Genomic DNA, 21,971 nt, shown 5'->3' with positions numbered 1-21,971 from the left:
GACAGCAGGATGTAGTCCTCACAGAACCCACCCACCTCCCCGCGGAATTGAGTCCGATACGTTTTATTATTTTATTTTTTTAGCTCACTCATATTGCTACAAAGAGACTGAAGAGAGACCCCTGTGGCTGAGAATATCATGGCATGCTGGGCATGCTCAGTAGGCCCACAGTGCCAGCCAAAGGTTTCTAGAAACTCTTGGAGGATGAGGGATTTGGACCACCAGATGTCCACCCCACAGACCTCCGGACTGAGCTATCAGAAGAGTCATCAACCCCCTGCTCGTCCACCTCCAACCAAGGGGGATGGCCCCACCAGGATCGCACAACCCCCTGGGAGGATCCATAAATTTTGTCTTTTAAACTTTTTTTTTTCTCTCTCTCCAGACTGCAGGTTTTACACCATCTACCATCTGCTGGAGACAGAGAAATACTGAGGGACTGCAGGTGGCACACTGGGTTATGTACAATGTCAATGAAACTTTCTCTGTCTCCATCTGCTGGCAGGGAGGCAAAACCCAGGAGTCTGGACTGATCTATGGTACTACAGGAACAAAAATTAGCAGGTAAGAACCAATTTTCCTATTGTTCAGAGATTGGATCTGGGATTTATGCTAATTTATACAAATAAGCCCCCCCCCCCCCCCCCCCCCCCATTCTCAAGTGTCCAGTACTGGTCTGTGGAAATTTTGCAACCCTAACCTGCAGAGAGCAGTGCTACCCTCTCCTCCTCTTAATAAATCCTAACACCAGCCCTCTCAGCCTCTTCTTTTTTAACTTTATAAATAAAAAAAGGAAATACTTTCCTGAAATTTGATACATAGCACACTGCTCGAGAGGAGGAGCTGTTCAGGGCACTTAGGGAACTGGACCACCAGCTGTCTAAGCCCCTTCACGAATGTAGATGCAAGCTCCAGAAAAGGGTCACCAACCCCTCTGCTTGCCTTCCTTTACCAGGAATTATGGTCCTGCCAGGCATCTAATGACCCCCCCTGGGAAGACTTCTCCTAACTCTATTTATTTATTTATTTATTTATTTATTTATTTATTTACTTTCTAGCTCTAGACTGCAGGTTTTACGCCTCTGCCATCTGCTGCAGACCGAGATATACCGAGGGACTGCAATTGGCCCATCATATTAAGTAGCAGTGTCAGTCAAGTTTATCTTTTCTTCTCTGTCTCCATCTGCTGGTAGGGAGGCAAAACCCAGGTGTCTGCAGTAATCTGGAGTATGAACAGAAAATACATTTATTAAATAAATACATGTAAAATAGCTTTTGCCCTCATATTGTAGGGGGAAGAAGAGGTGGAGGAGACCCCATGTGAGATGCTGTACTGTGCGATGTTCTACAATCTTCCTCAGTACATGGTAAATAAACATGCTACACTCTGCTTTAACCTTCCTCATATGAGTCACAGAGCATCCTTGGAATATCTCCAAGGCTATGAACATAAGCACTCCAAAGCACCTAAGGGAGGAAAAGGAAAAGTTAAGCAGGCAGTGGCATATTGTATTAACTTTCTTTTTCTGCCAACGGGATTAAACCTGCTTCAGAGAGTTAGCACTGATTAGGAGAGGATTACATTGGGTGCTGCAGATCAGATGTGAGGTGCATTGGCAGAGCAATTTGTGGGCAAGCCTGGGCAATAGCAGAAACACTACAGGGCAAGATTAAGGTATACTGGGAAACCTGTGTATGGGTATCAGAATAGCAGGGCTATTGCAATCCAGAACTGGTCATGCTATATCCTTTTTGTATAGGGTTTCCAATTTAAATATTCCATACTGGGAGACTTGCTTTATGCCACCTTGAGTGAATTGCTTCAAATAGGTGGTTGATAATTCATAATAATCATATTAATAATAATAAATTGCCAAACTGAGCAGTTATAGCAACTCCAATAGCTAAGTGCCGCCTGCTGCTTAACCATTGAGAATTATCATCGGAGAATCCCCATTTACTTTACACTTAATGGATATGATTGATCTGTGGCACTATTCCAAGCATGGGTGCTTCTAGGCAATCAGGGGAATTAGAGGGGAGCTGGGTAAAAGAATGATAAGTTAGTTAGTTGCTAAAGAGAGGGTATTTATTTTTTAGATTTAGCTCATGACTTTTTGATTGGTAGCTCAAGGTGAGTTACATTCACGTACAATAAGTATTTCTTTGTTCCCAACGGGTTTATAGTCAGTTTATACCTGAGACAATGGTGGATGAAGTAACTTGCCCAAGGTCACAAGAAGCATCAGTGGTATGCTTCCCTGGTTCTTAGCCTGTTGCTGTAACCACTAAGCTACATGTACTTCCAAAATGATGACCATCACACAGCTTTTTTGTAATAACACTTTTTCTATACCGACCTTCATGGTAGAGACCATAATATAAACAAAATAAAAAAAAATCCAAAACATTTACAGACTACAACCTGTTACGGCTGGGCTCCGGTCAGGAGTCGTGAACACCACCCAGAAGGGTGGCTCCAGGTTGAGAGAGACAAGAATGGCTAGTACAGGGTCTGGGTCCAGGCTGGGTCAGGGCAGGCGGCAGATAGCAGTGTCTAGGTCCAGGCTGGGTCAGGGCACAGTAAGCAGGATAAGGCAGGTCAGAAGGCCCGTAGGCCACACACACACAGAAGGCCCGTAGGCCACACACCGTAAGCCGAGCAAGGCAGGTCAGAAGGCCCGTAGGCCACACATACACAGAAGGCCCGTAGGCCACACACCGTAAGCGGGGCAAGGCAGGTCAGAAGGCCCGTAGGCCACACACACACAGAAGGCCCTTAGGCCACACACCGTAAGCAGAGCAAGGCAGGTCAGAAGGCCCGTAGGCCACACATACACAGAAGGCCCGTAGGCCACACACCGTAAGCGGGGCAAGGCAGGTCAGAAGGACCCGTAGGCCACACACACACACAAGGCCCGTAGGCCACACACCGTAAGCAGAGCAAGGCAGGTCAGAAGGCCCGTAGGCCACACATACACAGAAGGCCCGTAGGCCAGGTAAGAAAAGCAAGTAAGAAGGCCCGAAGGCCGCGCAAGGAAAGGAAAGGCCCGAAGGCCGCGCAAGGCTAGAGCAGGGAGCCCAGGAGAGCTCGATGCCGAAGCACTGAGGCAACTGCCAGGCAAGGTTATAAGGGCACACCCAGAACATAGAGTGGACAGAGGAGATGGACTGGGCCTGTCAGGAAAGCCAGCACTAGAGGGACCCCTGGTGGTCAGGCGGTTGCACTGCAGCCAAAACTGTAACACAACCCACCCATTAAAAAGTCAAATCAACCCAACAACCTTTAATAAGTGGGTTGTGGTCTGTAAATGTTTGGGGTTTTGTGTTTTGTTTTTTTTATGTGATACAATATTGTATATTTTAATGGTGATTGTGTTTGTTTTGTCTTTTAGTTTTTGTGTTAAGCAGCGGTGTACCTAAAGTATTTGACATCCGGGGCGGATACTTCCTTTGGCACCACCTTCCCCTCAGTATATAATTTTAAAATTTCCTAAACATCGATAAACTATTTTAAAACAGCACACACATCAAATAACACCCAATAATTAAAACTAATAAGGATTTTAAAAAACTCCCACTCTCTATATCTGTCATCCTAAGATTGTCATACACAGTATTCTTCTTCTCTTTCACACACACATACATGCTTGGTGAGAGACAGAGAGGAAGTGTGTGTATGTGAGAGATAGAAGGAGCATATTGTGTGTGTGTATGTGTGCCCCCGGTATGCACTTCCTTTGTCTCTCTCACACACACACTTCCTCATTCTCTCACATGCTAACACACACATGCTTCCCCTGTCTTTCTCTCTCTCACAAACATATGCAGACAAAAACTGAACTGGAAACTAGAAGATTCCAGTATGCCAGATTCTATATGCAGTGCAACAATGGAAAAGCAGAAAGTCACTATTCTTCAAAACAATATAATCAACAAATATAAATCAGTCAGAATAATAAAACCATGCTAAAAAAAATATAAATTTCAAAACAGCTGATAAATAGAATAATATTCAAAATTAGAAGCTCCTATACAAATTTTTAAAAATTTCCTAAACAAAATATTTCAAAAACAGCAGGCATCAAATAACACCTAGTAATTAAAACTAATAAAGACTTTAAAAATCCTCTGCACTTCATGCCTATAGTCCTGAGATTGTCGCGGACTGGGGGTACACACACACAAAATATGTTCCCTCTGTCTCATACACACACACAAGTTTGGTGAGAGACAGAGGGAGCTTGAGCGTGTGTGTGTGAGAGACAGAAATACGTCTCCTCCATCTCTCTCTCTCTTACACACACACACACTTCCTCTGTCTCAAACACACGGACACACAAAAACATGCTTCCTGTCTCTCACCCCCAACCTCACCCCCCCCCCCCCCCAGGCACACAGCCATCCTCATATAATATACACAGGTACACATACACTCACTCTTATATATATATACTCAATCTGTTATCAAACAAAGGAATAACTTGAAACAGAAGAAGCCCTGGTACAATGATGAATTAAAAAGCACTAAACAGAAACTTTGGAAATTAAAGAAACAATGGAGGAAATGCCCATCTGTGGAATCCCTAGAAAAATATAAATCCTTCCTTACAAAATACCGTACACTAACCAATAAAGCAAAAAAAAAAAAAGGATTACTATGCCAAACAAATTCACTGAATCATATTTAATTCCAAACAGTTAAACATTTAATTAAAGACCCAACATCATCCATCTCAATAAATGACAACTTCACAAAGGACCCTTGCAATGAATATGCCACTGCATTCATTGATAAAATCAATAAGTTGAAAAAATTCATGATCTGTTCTCCAAGAAAAACACCTGAAGACTCAAATGACATAGTTAAGTGGACCACATTTGACAGAGCATCGAAATTGGAAATCAGTCAAATCATCACTAAAATTAAACCTGCTACTCACCCACATGACCTTATACCAGCCAGTTCCTTGAAACAAATATAATTAATGTTATAACTCTGACAATCACAACCTTAACTAATCATTCACTATCAGAAGGACCTATACCATATGAATTAAAACAAGAAGGGCTACCAAAATGATAAGGGGAATGCGTGCGCCGACCCCGGATTTTATAAGATACGCACGTAACCGCACGTATCTTATAAAATCCAGGGTCGGTGCGCACAAGGGGGTGTACATTTGTGCAACCTGCGCACGCTGAGCCCAGCGCGGCCTGCCTGTTCCCTCCGAGGCCGCTCCAATTTCGGAGCGTAACTTTGCGCGCATCGGCCGGCAGCCCCGCTCCGTCCTCCGGTCCCGGGGGCTGGTCCGGAGGCCTCGACCACGCCCCCGGACACGCCCCCTCCCTCCCCTTTTCGAAAGCCCCGGGACTTACGCGTGTCCCGGGGCTTTACGCGTGCCGGCGGCCTATGCAAAATAGGCGCACCGGCGCGCGAGGGCCCTATGCTCGTAAATCCAGAAGGATTTATGCGCGCGAGCCTTTTAAAATCCGCCCCTTAGAGAATAGCCACTGCCATTAGCAACGGTAACATGGAATAGACTTAGTTTTTGGGCACTTGCCAGGTTCTTATGGCCTGGATTGGCCACTGTTGGAAACAGGATGCTGGGCTTGATGGACCCTTGGTCTGACCCAGTATGGCATGTTCTTATGTTCTTAAGCAGTGATAAAGCCGATCCTAAAAAATAAGACTGGTAGAACTGACAATTGAGACAAACTTGCCGTTTCTATCAAAAGTTCTTAAGAAAGCAGTGTTATCCCATCTTGTAAATCACCTGGAAGATCAAAATATTCTCTACCCAAACCAATATGGATTTAGGAAACATCACTCAACTGAGACAATACGCCTCTCATTAACGGACATGGTTTTACGAGGGATTGACGCAGATGAATCGTATTGCCTTCTGCTAATTGACCTAACAGTTGCCTTTGACCCTGTGGACCATAACATATTATGCCATCAGATGAGAAACATAGGGATCTATGCACAGTTATCAGATGGTTCACCTCATTTCTATCTAACAGAACATTCCAAATCAAACTGGGCAACCAAATATCTGACACATTCCATTGGGATACAGAGGTCCCCCAAGGCTCAGCCTCTCAGCAACACTATTCAATATTTATATGCTTCCACTCTGTAAATTACTGACAAATCTAGGAATTACTTTCTTCTTGTATGCTGATGACTTGTAGTTTTACATCCCACTCTCCAGATCATTTGAAAACACAACCTCTATACTCATAAATTATATGAAAGCAATACAACACGAACTATCACAACTTAAACTGACACTAAACCCTAAAAAGACTGAAATCATTTGGCTAAGTAGAAACTCATCAACAGTTAAACCACCTGCCTTTGACCTGGGTAATTTTCAAATTATTCCCTCAAATCAAGTAGGAGATCTAGGAGTACAGATAGATGAGAACCTCACAATGAAAATGCACATAGTAAATTAATTAATACAAATTACCCCAAGTTATGTATACCACAGTGACTAAAATAGTTATTAACTTTTGCTGACTTCTGTACTGTATTGCAGACTCTAATCTTCTCAAACCTTGGCTACTGTAACTCTTTACTGCTAGGTCTTCCAGCAAGTCACTTAAAACCACTACAACTACTACAAAATGCTGCAGCAAGACTATTAGGAACTAGGAAATATGATCATGTTACACCCTCGTTGATAACACTACAATGGTTACCAGTACAATCCAGAATCTACTACAAAGTATTAACGATAATATTAAACATCATTCACCTCAAAAACACGAGCTTATTAGGAGTGACACTACAACCTTACAACCCTCAACGATCACTAAGATCTCAAAATAAAGGACTATTGTCTATTCCCACAATACGATGTACAAATCTGACGCAAATAAGAGATCGAATGTTTTCAATAGCAGGTCCAAAGCTCTGGAATTCCCTGCCCAAGGCATTACGCATTCTAACAGAAAGAAAAATATTTAAATGTGAACTAAAAAATGGCTATTCAGAAACGCATATAATTTAACTTAAAAATATCAGAATATAAAGAATCACAAAAATAAGAAGGACAAAATAATAAAAGAATCACGAATAAATCAATCAAATTTCAGAATGGAAGATTCTGAAAACAACACATTGACAAAGGCATGAAAACTACCATTTTGTTTGTAATTATCCTTACTCTTTGCCTCATCTACTAGATCAATTTTAATATGTACTAGTAAATTTCTATTGATAGATATCAATGCCGGACTTTGAATACCTCCTCTGTAACTAATCTATGTTTGTTTGTTGTTTGAGTTATAATTATGAATGTCTCCTTGTAAACCGTTGTGATCTACATATGGAACAGTATATAAAGGGGTAGATTTTAAGATGTGCGTGTGGGCGTACATGTATGCGTGCTACCCAGCGCGCACACATGTACGCCCAATTTTATAACATGCGCAGGTGCGCGCATGTTATAAAATCAGGGGTTGGTGCGCACAAGGGGGTGCACAGTTGTGCACCTTCCATGTGCTGCCTTCCCCCATTCCCTCCCAGGCTGCTCTGAAATTAGAGCGGCCTCGGAGGGAATTTCCGTACCCCCGCCCTTTCCCCCTTACCTTTTTCTTGTTTTCTTTTGTGTTTTAAAACTTACTTCAGCCCTGGGGTGAAGTACGTAACCTTTTGAAAATCCGGCCCAAAATTTCTAAATAAATAAGTATATATATTATATAATATAGTCACTCTTTTATACACCTCCAGTCTCATACGCACACACACCCCCCTTCTCACATACACACACATGCTCTCATACACTGGCACTCGCACAGGGCCAGTCTCTTGCTCTCTTATGCACATTTTAGACCTCTTCTCTGGCTGCTTGCTGCACAGCAGGACCTCTTTTTCTGCCCCAGCTCCGAGGAAATATCAGCGGCATCGCAAGGCCTCTTCTTCCGCAGGACCTCACTTTTGCTGGCGGGAAGTGAGAACTCGCCAGCACATTGCCTCTTCATGCTGCTGCCGAACCTTTTATATATTGATGGCAATGGCATCCCTCCCCCTGTTGTCAGCGGGGGCAGACCGCCCCTCCCCCCACCTTAGTACGCCACTATGGGGAAGGATTGTTTTTTGTAAAAAAAAAAAATAATTTTGTTCATTTTTTTTATTATTGTATAAAATATTGTTTAATATTGAATTTTGTTATGAATAAAAAATGTGTTTATGACTTAAATTCTTTGTGAAAATTTTTAAATGTTTTGTGATTTTCAGCTGTTTGATTTTTGATATACCCATGTTTTATGGGTATTTTCCCTGATATTAGCTATATTTTAGTACCTGTATGACAGTGTCAAAGGGGAGAGGGAGCAGGGTTAATAGTTTTATCATCTAATTATAGCTGGGTAAACCTAGGCTCAGTAAAATAAAATGACATCACTTTATCTCCCTGTGTTCCAGTTATAATCCCAATTTGTGGCAGAGCCAGGATTAGAACTGAGGTAATGTTATGATTTGAACTCAGGAGTCTTGGAGTTGTCTTAATTCATTGGCCTCAGCAGTAGTTTAATAAACCACCTCTTCCCCTATGGTAATACAAAAGGCATTGGTAGGCTGGAGCTTTAGGAATTAGCAAGCACAGTGAGTGGTAGCAGTGAGTTTTACATAAGTCTTCAGTTTTCACATCTCTGGGCTCTTGTCTTCCCTGCTCCAGGTAGGAAAGGCTGCAGTGAGGTTTTACCTGGAACGTTATAAAAGAGAGTTGTTAAACTGAGTTACTCTGATGCACTTTCCTTGTCTGTCTACAGATTGCCCTACTAAAGATTCTCTTAGCTGCAGCCCCTACCTCCAAAGCAAAGACAGACTCCATCAATATCCTGGCAGATGTGTTACCTGAAGAGATGCCGTAAGTATTCTTGACAAAGTTGCCAACTGTCAGCAAATTTACCAAACGTGAAAAACCAAAAACACAGAACAACAAATGACATATGCTTACCTTTTCCAGGTAAACAACTTTGCTTTCTCCATGGACAAGCAGAGCTATATGAGCCACACATGTGGTGACTCCCATACTATGGGTTGCAAAGATAGCAACATTTTATTGTTTCAACCCATGATTCCAAGAGATTGGTGGGAAAATTGAAGTAAGCTTTTCAGTACTGCTTGGCCAATATTGGTATCTTGTCACGTAGTCTCATCAAGACAGTATTGCTTAGTGAAGGTAAAAATAGAAGACCAAGTTGCTCCTTTTCAAATTTCATCTATGGACATAGTTCAGAGATGTGCTTAACATAGTGCAGTAGCTGTAACTTGATATCCCTTCACTTTGCTTCCCACTGATTGGCCTGATTTAGTATAGCAGTAGTCAACATAGTCCAACATCCAAGTGGAGAGAATTTACTTTGTCTGAGAAAAGCTGCTTGAAAGAGTTAAAGGAAACAAATTGCTGGGAAGATTTCCTGTAACATTTAGATCTTTCCAAACAGAATAATAAAGCTCTTTTCAGTTCAGAGTGTGAAGAGTTTGTTTGCCCTTATTGGATTGTGGTTTTGGGAAGAAAGTCTGGAAGAAAGACTGCTTGATTTAAGTGAAATTGAGAAACAATCTTAGATAAGAATTTTGGATGAGTTCTCAAAATTACTTGTTTTTGAAAATGTGCATATAAGGAGAGTGTGTTATCAAGGCTTGCAGCTCACTCATTCTACGTGCAGAGGTTACTGCTATCAAGAATAGCACCTTCTGAGAAAGAAACTTGAGGTCCGTAGTTGTGAAGAGCTCAAACATTTGTTTCATTAGTTGAGTAAGAACTGTTTAAATCCCACAGTGTAGATGGATCCTTGACTGGAGACGAAGCTTAAGAAGACCTTTCATAAATCTGGTTATGATGGGATGCTGAGATATAGGAAAGCTATTGGAATGCAGTCATAAGCAGCTGTTACACTTAAATTGACTCTGACAGAGTTGGATTTTAAATCAGAGCTAGATAGATTTAAGAGGTATTAAAGTAAAAGTTGAAGTTGAGCAGAGAATGGATCTTCTTTCCTTTCTTCACACCAAACATTAAATCTCTTCCATTTGAAACTATAGGATTTTCTCGTGGAAGGCCTTCATGCTGCAAGAATAACTTTGGAGGTGGCTGTAGGCAAATGCAAAGCCTGATTTATCTGGCTTTCAATATCCAAGCGGTAAGAGCCAGAGACAGAAGGTTGGGATCAAGAAGCGTCCTATTGAATTGTGTGATGAGAATAAGTGACACACCTAGCTGGCTGGGTTGATGAATAGAGAAGCATTTGAAGCCAGGGAAACCATATTTGATGGTGCCAATAAGGCACTATGAAGATCATTAGGATTTGCTCTCTCCTGACTTTGAGAAACATCTTTGCTATGAGAGATATTGGAGGAAATACATAAAGGAGACCCAGAGTCCATGGAATGGAGAACACATCCATTGCTAGACAATTGTTTGTTGATCTTTTTGAATAATGTCTTGTGATTGAACAGTGCTATGACTAGATTTATTTGCAGGGTTCCCCAGAGATGAAAAGGGTTTTGTGCTATGTGGTTGAAGATGACTGAGTGAGTTCCCTATCGGATTATGTTTGCTTGGTAAATGAATAGCAAAGATGAATATATTCTATGCAATTGTCTACTGCCAAAGATTGCATGGTTCTCTGAAAATCTTGGAAGATCCTGTTCCTCCTTGTTTGTTGAAATAATACATTGCAACCTGGTTGTCAGTTTAAATCTTCACTACTTTCCCTGTGAGCCACAGTTTGAAACCTTTCAAAGCATTGAAGACTGATTTGAGTTCCAGTAGGTTTATAAGGAAGCATTGCTCCTGAATGCTCCAAGTTCTTTGAATGCAAAGGTTATTGAAATATATGCTCCATCCCTGAATGGAGGCATCTGTTACTATTTGTTGTGTCTGAGGGGATGAAAAGTTTGAACATGAAGGTGTGAAGATTAGTTCCACCATCTCAGAGAAAGAATGAATGTGTAGATTACTGCAAAGTGTTATAGTAACATAGTAATGACGGCAGAAAAAGACCAAAATGGTTCAGCAAGCTTCCCAAGGTATTAACTGTCGCTCCTTGCAGGTTACCCCCACGTTTCTGTTAAGAGTAGTAACTGCCACTCCATGAAGGTTACCCCCAAGCTTTTGTATTTATTCCCATTCCTCTAGCCTTTAGGGATCCACAGTGCCCCTTTTATATTTGGGTTTGCCTAGAAAAACAATTTGAAAACTAGAGTTAATTCAGAACACTGGTTCATGCATTATAACAGCAATTCAGTCTGATTCCAGCTAGTCCACTTTTATTGCAACTTCAATGGCTAATTCCCTGTACGTACCCGGATCAGTCCAGACCGTGGGTTGAGCCTCCTGTCAAGCAGATGGAGACAGACCAAAACTGAAAGGGTATCCTATATCAGGAAAGAGCCTACCCTGCAGCCCTTCAGTATTTGTCTGTCTCCAGCAGATGGATCAGCTCACCCTGCGGTCTCCTGATTTGGGCTAGTCAGCCTTTCGTTTTCTTCCTTAGGGAAGTAGTAATTTCCTTAGGGATTGTCTTAGGATTTTTCCAATTAAAAAAAAAAAATTAAGATTAATTGATTTTATTCCCTCTCTTTTTTGCAGGAGATGGTTCCATCTCCTGGCTCTTGCCGGACTTAGGGGGGCTTCGCCCCTTGTGCAAGGCATAGCCTAGGTCCGTGACTGCTTTCCTGGTGTGGGGACTGAGGCTGGTGGTCCAGTCACTCGTCTCCCTCCTCTGGCTGCCTAGAGAGCTCAGTGCTCCTTTGCTTTTTTCCCCTCAGTTTTACTTCAGTCTTGTAAAAAAAAAAAAAAATACAGATCACTTTCTAATAAGACCTAGCCGGCAGCCAGACACAGAGGAGCGTGCAGGGTTCACTCCTCTGCCTCCGCTACTGCCGGCAGAGCATTCAGTAAGTTATTTTTACTTGTCAGCTGTTTTTTCTTCTTCAGCTCGTGGCTCCTCTGGTGGGGATGCCGCGGCCAAGCGCCTGCCTCACTTGTGGGGAGCCCTCGTCACACCTATCGTGCGAGGAGCTCTGCTGTGCCTGCCTGCCAGGTGAGGAAGGCCCCTCCTCAGCTGGACAAGCAAATTTACCCCGGGGACGTAATCTCCCCGCATGGCTAGGCTGTTCCCGGGTCAGCAAACCGCGGGAACGGCGGACATCTTGGGGATTTCAGCAGCTCCCAATTCGGAGCTGCCAGGGGCTGGGGAGCAGAATTTTCAGGAGTTTCCCCCCGATTTAAGCCCCGAGCTGCCCTAGGATGAGGTCCCTGATCCTCCCTCCCAGCAAATCCAGGACCCGATTTTCCTCTGAATTTGTTCTCCTCCTGCATAAATCTTATTTGGCTAGCTTGCAGGAGGAGGAGGAGGACCCTTCCCCAGGTCCCTTCCCACAGAAAATTCCGCTGCCCATTCTCCCTGTCTCGGAGCCCCAGGGGTCTGTTAGGGTGCGGGTGGTCCCGGGGGTGGCCCCTATTCCTGATTCCCCGGCGCCCCTAGTTCCTCCGGATCCAGATCCCACTACAGATTTGGCGAGCGCCCTCCCACCCCTGGAGGAGGATGATCCCAGGGTCCTCCACATGATTCAAAGGGAGGAGTTGGAGCCCCTCAACCCCTTTGTCCTTCAGGAGCTGGGGCTGGAGGGGCCCCTTGCGGGCATGCTTACGGCCTCTTTACCCAAGGATATGGACCCAGTCCTGGCGGGAGTCAGGACTCCGGCAAGCGCTTTCCCCTTTCACCCCATGCATAAGTTGCTGCTCCTACGGGAATGGGAGGCTCCCGAAGCAGGGCTCCGGGTGGGACAGGCTATGGACAAGCTCTATCCCCTCCCGGAGGAATGCTTGGACATGCTGAAGATTCCCACCTTTGATTCTTCCATTTCGGCGGTCACCAAGCACACCACTATCCCCATGGTGGGAGCGACGGCTCTGAAGGACGGACAGGATCGTAAGCTCGAAGCCCATCTGAAGCGTATCTTTGAGGTCCTGGCCCTGGGAGTCAAGGCGACTATCTGCAGCAATCTCATGCAGCAGGCAGGTCTCAGGTGGGTTCAACAATTACTCGGCACCCAGGACCTCCCATCTGCAGTGGTGGAGCAGGCTGAATGTTTGGAATGCGTCATAGCTTATGGGGCTGATGCGCTCTACGACCTCCTCTGCGTCCAGGCGAAGGCGATGGTCTCGGCGGTCTCCGCTAGAAGGCTCCTCTAGCTGCGCAATTGGTCCGCCGACCCGTCCTCCAAGGCAAGGCTGGGCATGTTGCCCTTCAAAGGTAAGTTGCTTTTTGGAGAGGACCTTGAGCAGCTTATTAATTCCTTAGGGGAAAACAAGGTTCATAAGCTACCGGAGGACCGTCCGAAACAATCTCGATCCTTTGCGCCCTCCTGTCCTCGCTTCCGGGGTCAGCGGAGATATGCATCCCGCGGATGAGGTGGCGCCTCCAGAGGTTATTCTTCCCGGTCTCAATCTTGGTCTCAGCCCTTTCGTGGGCGTCGGTCCTTCCGTGAGGGACCGTCTCAGCGCGTCACCCCAAAACCCACCTCACAATGAAGTTCGGTTGACCCATTCCTCAGTCCCACTTCTGGGAGGTCGTCACTCCCAGTTCTTCGAGGAGTGGGTCAAGATCACGTCGGACCAGTGGGTCCTCGACATTGTCCGAGACTGTTACGCTTTAGACTTTGTTTGAGACCTTCCGGACCTCTTCGTATTCTCTCCAATCGGCCGTCTCAAGCGGGAGGAGGTGGACCAAACCCTCACCAGGCTTTTGAGTCTGAGCGCTATTGTTCCGGTTCCGAAGGAGGAGCTCGGCGCCGGCCAGTATTCTATTTATTTCATGGTACCCAAGAAGGATGGGGCCTTTCGGCCGATCTTAGACCTAAAGAAGGTCAACAGGGCCCTCAAGATCCCACATTTTTGCATGGAAACCTTGAGAGCGGTTCATCCTGGAGAGATCCTCGCCTCTCTCGACCTGACAGAGGCCTATCTCCACATTCCAATTCACCACGATTACCAGAAGTATCTTCGCTTTCTCATCCTCACCTGGGATTTTCAGTTTCGGGCACTACCCTTTGGTCTCACTACCGAGCTGCATACCTTCACCAAGGTCATGGTGGTGGTGGCGGCTGCCCTCCGCCGCGAAGGAGTCCTAGTCCATCCCTATCTGGTCGATTGTCTTGTGAGGGCCAAGTCGCATCTCTCGGATGGATAGTGAATTTTCCCAAAAGCAATCTTCGAGCTTCACAGGTATTAGAGTTCCTGGGGGCCCACTTCGATACTCGGATCGGCAAGGTGTTCCTACCTCATGCAAGGGCTCTCAAGGTGATTGATCAGGTACGGAATCTGCTCTCGCTGCCTCTCCCGATGGCCTGGGACTACCTACAGGTCTTGGGCTCGATGGCCTCCACCATCAATCTAGTCCCCTGGGCTTTTGCTCATAATCGACCATTAAAGAGAGCTTTGCTATCCCGTTGGCAGCTGGTGTCGGAACAGTTTCACTCATTTCTTCCGCTTTTGGCCTCTACCGTCGCTGCCTTGCAGTGGTGGCTTTCACTTCCTCATCTTCTCCAGGGAATGCCGCTTCAGACTCCTCAGTGGACGATAGTAACCATGGTTGCCAGTCTCTCGGGCTGGGGCGCAGTCTGCCAGTCCCAGTCCACGCAAGGGATCTGGTCTCCGGTCCAGTCTCGTTGGCACATCCATTGGTTGGAGACCCGGCCGCTGCGTCTGGCCCTACAGAATGTTCTGCCCCTGATCTGCGGCAAAGCGGTGAGGGTTCTGTCCGACAATTCCACCACCGTGGCTTATATCAACAGGCAGGGAGGCACTCGAAGTCGCCTGGTGGCTCTGGAAGCCAGCCGTCTCTTCGACTGGGTGGAATGCCATCTGGATTGCCTGGTGGCCTCCCACATAGCTGGCAAGGAGAATGTACAGGCCGATTTCCTCAGTCGCCAGTCTCTTGATCCAGGAGAGTGGGAACTCTCCGAAGAAGCCATGGACCTGATCATCGACAGGTGGGGCCCCCCTCACTTGGACCTCATGGCGACCTTGCGCAATGCCAAGGCCAACAGGTTCTTCAACCATTGGAGAGAGCATGGCTCGGAGGGAGTGGATGCTCTGGCTCTCCCCTGGCCTGCGGAAGTTCTTTACGTGTTCCCTCCCTGGCCTCTGGTGGGAAAAGTTCTCCGAAGAATAGAACTCCACCGAGGGCCAGTTGTTCTGGTAGCACACGAATGGCCTCGCAGACCGTGGCTCGCGGATCTCATCAATCTGGCGACAGACAGACCTCTCCAGCTCAGCCATCTTCCTCGTCTGCTTCGACAGGAGCCCGTATTTTTCGACCAGGCCGATCGCTTTTGTCTAGCGGCCTGGCTTTTGAACGGAGACGCTTAAGGCGCAAAGGTTATAAGGAGGAGGTTATCTCCACTTTGCTACGAGCTCGGAAGCAATCGACTTCTCTTGCTTATGTACGCGTCTGGAAAGTCTTTGAGACTGTTTGTGCGGAGTCGGGGGTCTCGGTGCGCTCTGCTCCGGTTTCGTTGGTTCTTTCGTTTCTACAGAAGGGCCTCTCCAAGGGTCTCTCTTTCAGTTCCCTATGAGTGCAAGTTTCTGCTCTCAGCTCTCTCCTCGGACGAGTTGAAGGTCATTCCTTAGCGGGCCACCCGGACATGGTTCGGTTCTTGAAGGGAGCCAAACACCTGTGACCACCGACTCGCTCAGCTTGTCCATCGTGGAGCCTTAATCTCGTCCTTCGGGCTCTCTGTGTGGCTCCGTTCGAACCTCTCCGTCGGGCTACGATAAAGGACCTCACGCTCAAGACTGTCTTTCTCGTCTCTCTTCTGCTCGGCGGGTTTCAGAGATCCAAGCTTTGTCTGTCGGGAACCTTTTTTACGTTTTTCCGATTCAGGAGTCTCACTCAAGACAGTACCTTCATTTTTGCCTAAGGTTATTTCCGCCTTTCATGTCAATCAGTCGGTGGAGCTTCCAGCTTTTTCCCCAGAGGAGATTGCGGGAACAGCTGGGGTTGATCTTCGCAGACTCGATGTCAAACGAGTTCTCCGCTATCTGCAGGTTACCAATGATTTTCGGGTCTCGGATCATCTTTTTGTCCTCTGGAGTGGTCTCAATCGGGGCAAACAGGCTTCTAAGACTACTGTCGCTCGGTGGTTGAAGGAGGTGATTTCTTCGGCCTATCTTTGCCAAGGTAGGGCAGTTCCTGAGGGCCTAAAGGCTCATTCGTTGCATTCTCAGGCTACTTCCTGGGTGGAGAGCCAATCGGTTTCTCCTCAAGAAATTTGCAGGGCCGCCACATGGACGTCCCTGCATACTTTTGCTCGTCACTACCGACTGGATGTGCAAGCACTGGTTCTTGGTTCCTTTGGTTGGCAAATGCTTTGAGCGGGACTGACTCGGTCCCACCCGGTTTAGGGAAGCTTTGGTACATCCTACGGTCTGGACTGATCCGGGTACATACAGGGAAAGGAAAATTAGTCCTTACCTGTTAATTTTCGTTCCTGTAGTACCACGGATCAGTCCAGACGCCCTTCCCTGTTTTCTCTTTTCATACTGTCCACTCGAAGCTTGTTCTTTGCAGATTCTCAGAAGTCGGTACTTTTTTCCTTTTGCACACCGGATGAATACACCAGAAGCATTGGTTGTTAAGAACCAAGTATATGCAAGAGCACTTATTTTCTACAAAGTTCCTTACAATGTTATTGAGTTGCTCAATTGAGCTTTTTGGTTACTTGCTTGATCCTATTCACGTTTGTTGTTTTCTGCTTTGACAATGGTTATACTGAAGGGCTGCAGGGTAGGCTCTGTCCTACCCTGCAGTCCTTTCGGTTTTGGTCTGTCTCCATCTGCTGGACAGGAGGCTCAATCCACGGTCTGGACTGATCTGTGGTACTACAGGAACGAAAATTAACAGGTAAGGACTAATTTTCCTATCTTGCTGCAGATTTAAATGTATGATCTTGGTTTTTAGGGCACAATGAGGAATGGATTCCTTAACGTTGAAGAAAAGACTTAAATGCTACGAAGCAAGTAGGAGCTTTAGGTCTAGAGGAAAATCTTTATTACAAACCATCAGCAAAATGTTTTCATCAAGTAAAATTGCTGAAAAGATCATTTGGTGGTAGTGCTCCAGGTTTGTGGAATGAACTTCCTTTTGAATTGAGAGAGGAAATTGATTTGAAAATGTTTAGGAGAAGGCTTAAAACTTGGCTTATGACGCAATCTCTTAACACCTGATATATTGCAGTAATGGTTGTCATTGAGTATTATGAATTGTAGGTTGTGGATCCTGCATTAATGTATTTTATTTTATTGGAATTTTATTTTGTTTTATTTTATATGTATTGTTGATTGAATTGTATTGCATTGTTTTATGTCCTCATTTTTGTACATCGTTTTGGGTGATTTTTAATCAGTAAAGTGACTTACAATTATTGATGTCCATATTGAAAAGCACTTATCCTGCTAAATTCTAGCCAGCTAATAAATAACCGGCTAGAATTTAACTGGCTAAGTTAGGGGCTTTGCAGGGGCGTAACTGGGAGTAGTTGAATTAGCCGGTTAAGTTAGCTGGCTAACTCCAATATTCAGAGTTAGTCAATGTTGGTTATAGTTTTGGTTATTGATGCTTTGATCGTTGGTATAGGTATGCTGTCGATGGGGTGATTTGCTGGGTTCATTTTTTTGATGATTGATTGTATTTCCAGTGAGGAGGCTTCGTGAAAGTTGGACCAGCTTGGGGTTTGTTTTGTATGCATTTTAATGTTTTGGTTGTTGCTGATTAGGTTGTTGATTTTCTTGTCAAAGAATTCAGCGAATTCATTGCTTTTGTTCTTGTGGAGTTGTGTTTTCTGATCATTTGGGGGTTTGATGAGATTTTGGACAATGGCGAAGAGCATTTAAGGGTTATGTTGGAATTTATTAATTTTTTGTGAGTAGAGGTCTTTTTTTTGCCTTGTGTATAAGTTTTTGTAGTAGGCTAGGTGTGTTCGATAGGCATTAAGTAGTGGGGCTGTTTTGATCTTACGCCAGGCTTTCTCTTTTCTTCTGAGTTCATGTTTGGCAGATCTGATAGTGTCGTCGTACCATTGATTCTTGTGTTTTGGGTTTTTTATGGCCTTTATAATAGTGGGGTTTATCTTGTCTGAGATTGCTTTGATAATGTTGAGCCAGGAGGTTGTGGCGTTTACAGCGTTGGATAGGTCTATGTTTGTTAGTTCAGGTTGTAGTTTTTCTAGCAGCACTTCAATATTAAAAGGTGGACGGTATGTGATCGATATTGGTGAGTTTTTCTCGGATGGTAAGTTTTACATTGTGAGTCAGGTATGATTGGATTAATGAGTGATCTGACCAGGGTATTTTTGTTATGTTTGTGTGGTATGTGGGCCAGAAGTCAGTGTTAATAAAGACAAGGTCTAAGGTGTGACCTGCTTTTTGAGTTAGGCCATTGATAATTTGTTTTGATCCTAGAGTTGATAGAGCGTCTGTTACTGTTGCGCATGCGGGAGAGTGTGGGACGGTGTCCATGTGGATGTTGAAGTCTCCTAAAATGATAATTATACGTTAAATATACCACCCCGTAGGGTGAAAGTAAAGCTATTACCCCATGTCCTATGAGAAAAGAATGCAAAGGAGAACAGCAATAAAAACATCAGTAATTGTCCCTCCTCTCCCCAACCCCCTCTCCCCGGAACATGGTTTAAAAGTTACAGTATAGTAGAAACATGGATAGGCAAGCAAAACTCAAGAGCCCACCCTCTAAATGCTCGATACAAGTTCAGGACACCGGGTTAGCTCTGTTAAGTTCTGGGAATCTGGCTTGCACCGCACATTACGTGGTAGGTCACTGTGGCGTTTTTCACGCACTTTTGTGCATGCTCTACTGCCCTCTGTAGGCCATTGGTGTGCACAGTGCATCAGCTCTGCACATGCATTTTGCGCTCATTTTTGGGTGCACCTTTTACGCAAACAATGGCTATACTTCCATTTGGGTTATGGTGGATCAGTTCTCCAAGACAGCACACTTTACACCACTCCCTGGACTTCTATCCACACCAGAATTGGCCCACCTCTTTTTTTTTTTTTTTTCCACATATCTTCCTACTTCACGGATTACTGGTACATATTCTCTCTGATCAGGTAGTTCAATTCATAAGAACATAAGAAGAACATAAGAACATGCTATACTGGGTCAGACCAAGGGTCCATCAAGTCCAGCATCCTGTCTCCAACAGTGGCCAATCCAGGCCATAAGAACCTGGCAAGCACCCAAAAAGTTGATTCCATGTTACGATTGCTAGTAATAGCAGTGGCTAATTTCTAAGTCAACTTAATTAATAGCAGGTAATGGACTTCTCCAAGAACTTATCCAATCCTTTTTTAAACACAGCTATACTAACTGCACTAACCACATCCTCTGGCAACAAATTCCAGAGTTTAATTGTGTGTCGAGTAAAAAAGAACTTTCTCCGATTAGTGCTAAATGTGCCACATAGTTATCCACTATGATGCCTAGATCTCTTTCTCTAATATGAAACCTAACATTGTGTAACTATAGCATGGGTTATTTTTCCCTATATGCATCATCTTGCACTTATCCACATTATTTTATTTATTTTTATATACCAACATTCGATCTCAGTCGAGATATCACACTGGTTTACATTCAGGTACTGTAGGTATTTCTCTATCCCCAGAGGGCTTACAATCTAAGTTTTTTGTACCTGAGGCAATGGAGGGTAAAGTGACTTGCCCAAGGTCACAAGGAGTGACAGCAGGACTCAAACCCTGGTCTCCTGGTTCATTGTCCACTTCTCTAACCACTAGGCTATTCCTCTTCCCCCTAAATTTCACCTGCCATTTTGATGCCCAGTTTTCCAGTCTCACAAGGTCTTCCTGCAATTTATCACAATCTGCTTGTGATTTAACTACTCTGAACAATTTTGTGTCATCTGCAAATTTGATTATCTCACTCGTATTTCTTTCCAGATCATTTATAAATATATTGAACAGTAAGATCCCTGAGGCACTCCACTGCCCACTCCCTTCCACTGAGAAAATTGTCCATTTAATCCTACTCTCTGTTTCCTGTCTTTTAGCCAGTTTGGAATCCATGAAACGACATTGCCACCTATCCCTTGACTTTTTAGTATAAACAGTTTTTATTGAATGAAACAGATAACAGTACATAGGGAATTAGAGACATATGGTTTCTTCTATATCCCCAATTCCATGATCAAGCCATCATAACAACAATATCATTATCTTCATGTACCACCCCAACCTCCTTCCCCCAAGATCCCCATCAGAAATCCTAGCTCTGTATAGTCCATGTCTGGTTTAGTCCACAAGTGGATGGTTGTGCAAGTTCAAGGTCCATGTCAGCAATTGAGAATCAGGCCACGTGCCCGATGTGGTAAAGCTTGTAAGCATCCATTCCAAATCTGAAGGAACCGTTGACGCTGTTGAGGGCACATCTTGGAGGCCACATTGTCCATTTGCATCATGCGGTGTAAGTGAATCCGCCACAACCAAAAGGAAGGATTGTCAACCTCCTTCCAGGTGAGTAAAATAACCTTTTTCCCCCACTGCAAAGGCCTTTCGCAAAAACCAGCGGGGCCCCATTCCTCTAACAAGCGGACTAGGGATGCAATCAAATAAAATCATATATGGAGAAAGAGGAAGATCAACCCCCAACAAATTCCGCAGATAACCCACAATCTTCCCCCAAAATTGTTGAATCCCCGGACAACCCCAAAAAACATGGGAGAGATTCCCAAGGGAGCAATGGCACCTGGGACAGGACGCAGTGGGCGTCATCCTAGCATGAAAGGCAATTTGCAGAGTTATATATGCCCGGTAGAGCAACTTAAGTTGCATCTCTCTATAGTACATATTACTCGTAATATGAGTCAGAGTTTTCATACAAGCCTTAAAAACCCCGATGAGTACCTGGAACACCCCATCCCGATTCCATCTCTCCACCACACATTTAAAGGCATCACTAGGTAAACCTTGGAGGAGTCCCTGGTAGTAACGAGTCAGGGAAGGCCCATGATCTCCTCCTAAACCAATTGAGGTAACCTCAGAAAGGGGACACCAAGTTTGAAGTCCAGGAGATTCTTAACTCCAAGCGGATTTGGAATAAACTCCACTATCTTATCTCATGGAAGGGGTTTGGCCCTGAAGAAAACACATGGGAGCCTGCGGCCAATATCCAAGCCTCCCCCCCCCCCCAACTTGCCAAAGGAATTCCATCAATGCTTTCCTCAGAAGCCTAAGCCCAGAGGCCTGGGGGAGGGGGCTTTGAAGGGGGCGGGTACTGTAATATTTGGCTAACCACAGGATGATCCTGCAACTGGCCACACTTACCCCAAAAACGAAGCAGGCAGGACGCTACCATTCCACTCCTACAGGCTCCCCAGGTGTGTGTGTCCTGCCACTTCTTAAAGGCTTCGCGCGCGTGTATATTTTAAAAAAATCTACCTCAACATTAGATGAAAGAAGGAATTTACAGAAAGTAGAAATGCAAATAAAATAACCCAAATATAAACAATCAAATATCAGTTTCCATGCCAGAAACCCCAATAATAAGCCACTGCACTAAATAACCTAACTCAAAGCTAGATCAAGTTTTGTAGAGAAATTGTCCACTGTACCCCATATCTTTTCAAATCTATTTATCGTATTCCTTTTATAAGCAGAACATTTTCCCAAGCTGTATATTCGATCCAATAATTTGGAAACAGCTGTTATTGGAGGGCAAAACACAGATTTCAAGTGGTATGCTATCTCATATCGAGCTGCCAATATTAACTGTTGTATGAAAAACTGAGCATATTGATCACAATGTGAGATTGGAATGTTTAACAAAGCATGTTTATTGTGTGGAATAAATTTTCAGCCTAAGATATCCTGAATGATTTTATATATTCTGATCCAAAATTCCACCAT

At 44.6% G+C, this 21,971-nt stretch overlaps 1 protein-coding gene across 6 annotated transcripts in view; it reads left to right on the top strand.

Annotated features, from left to right (window-relative positions):
• STRIP2 (striatin interacting protein 2) overlaps positions 1–21,971 on the top strand; it is a 216,229-nt gene that overhangs the window by 139,511 nt on the left and 54,747 nt on the right. For all 6 annotated transcript variants that reach the window (XM_029615800.1, XM_029615797.1, XM_029615799.1 and 3 more), the window contains 2 exons: positions 1,293–1,367; positions 8,785–8,882. In XM_029615800.1, the coding sequence (XP_029471660.1) occupies positions 1,293–1,367; positions 8,785–8,882 (173 nt within the window). The remainder of the gene's footprint in view (positions 1–1,292; positions 1,368–8,784; positions 8,883–21,971) is intronic.

The sequence above is a fragment of the Rhinatrema bivittatum genome, chromosome 9 (assembly GCF_901001135.1).
Source record: "Rhinatrema bivittatum chromosome 9, aRhiBiv1.1, whole genome shotgun sequence".
Taxonomy (NCBI): Eukaryota; Metazoa; Chordata; class Amphibia; order Gymnophiona; family Rhinatrematidae; genus Rhinatrema; species Rhinatrema bivittatum.
This window is presented reverse-complemented; position numbering and strand designations above follow the sequence as displayed.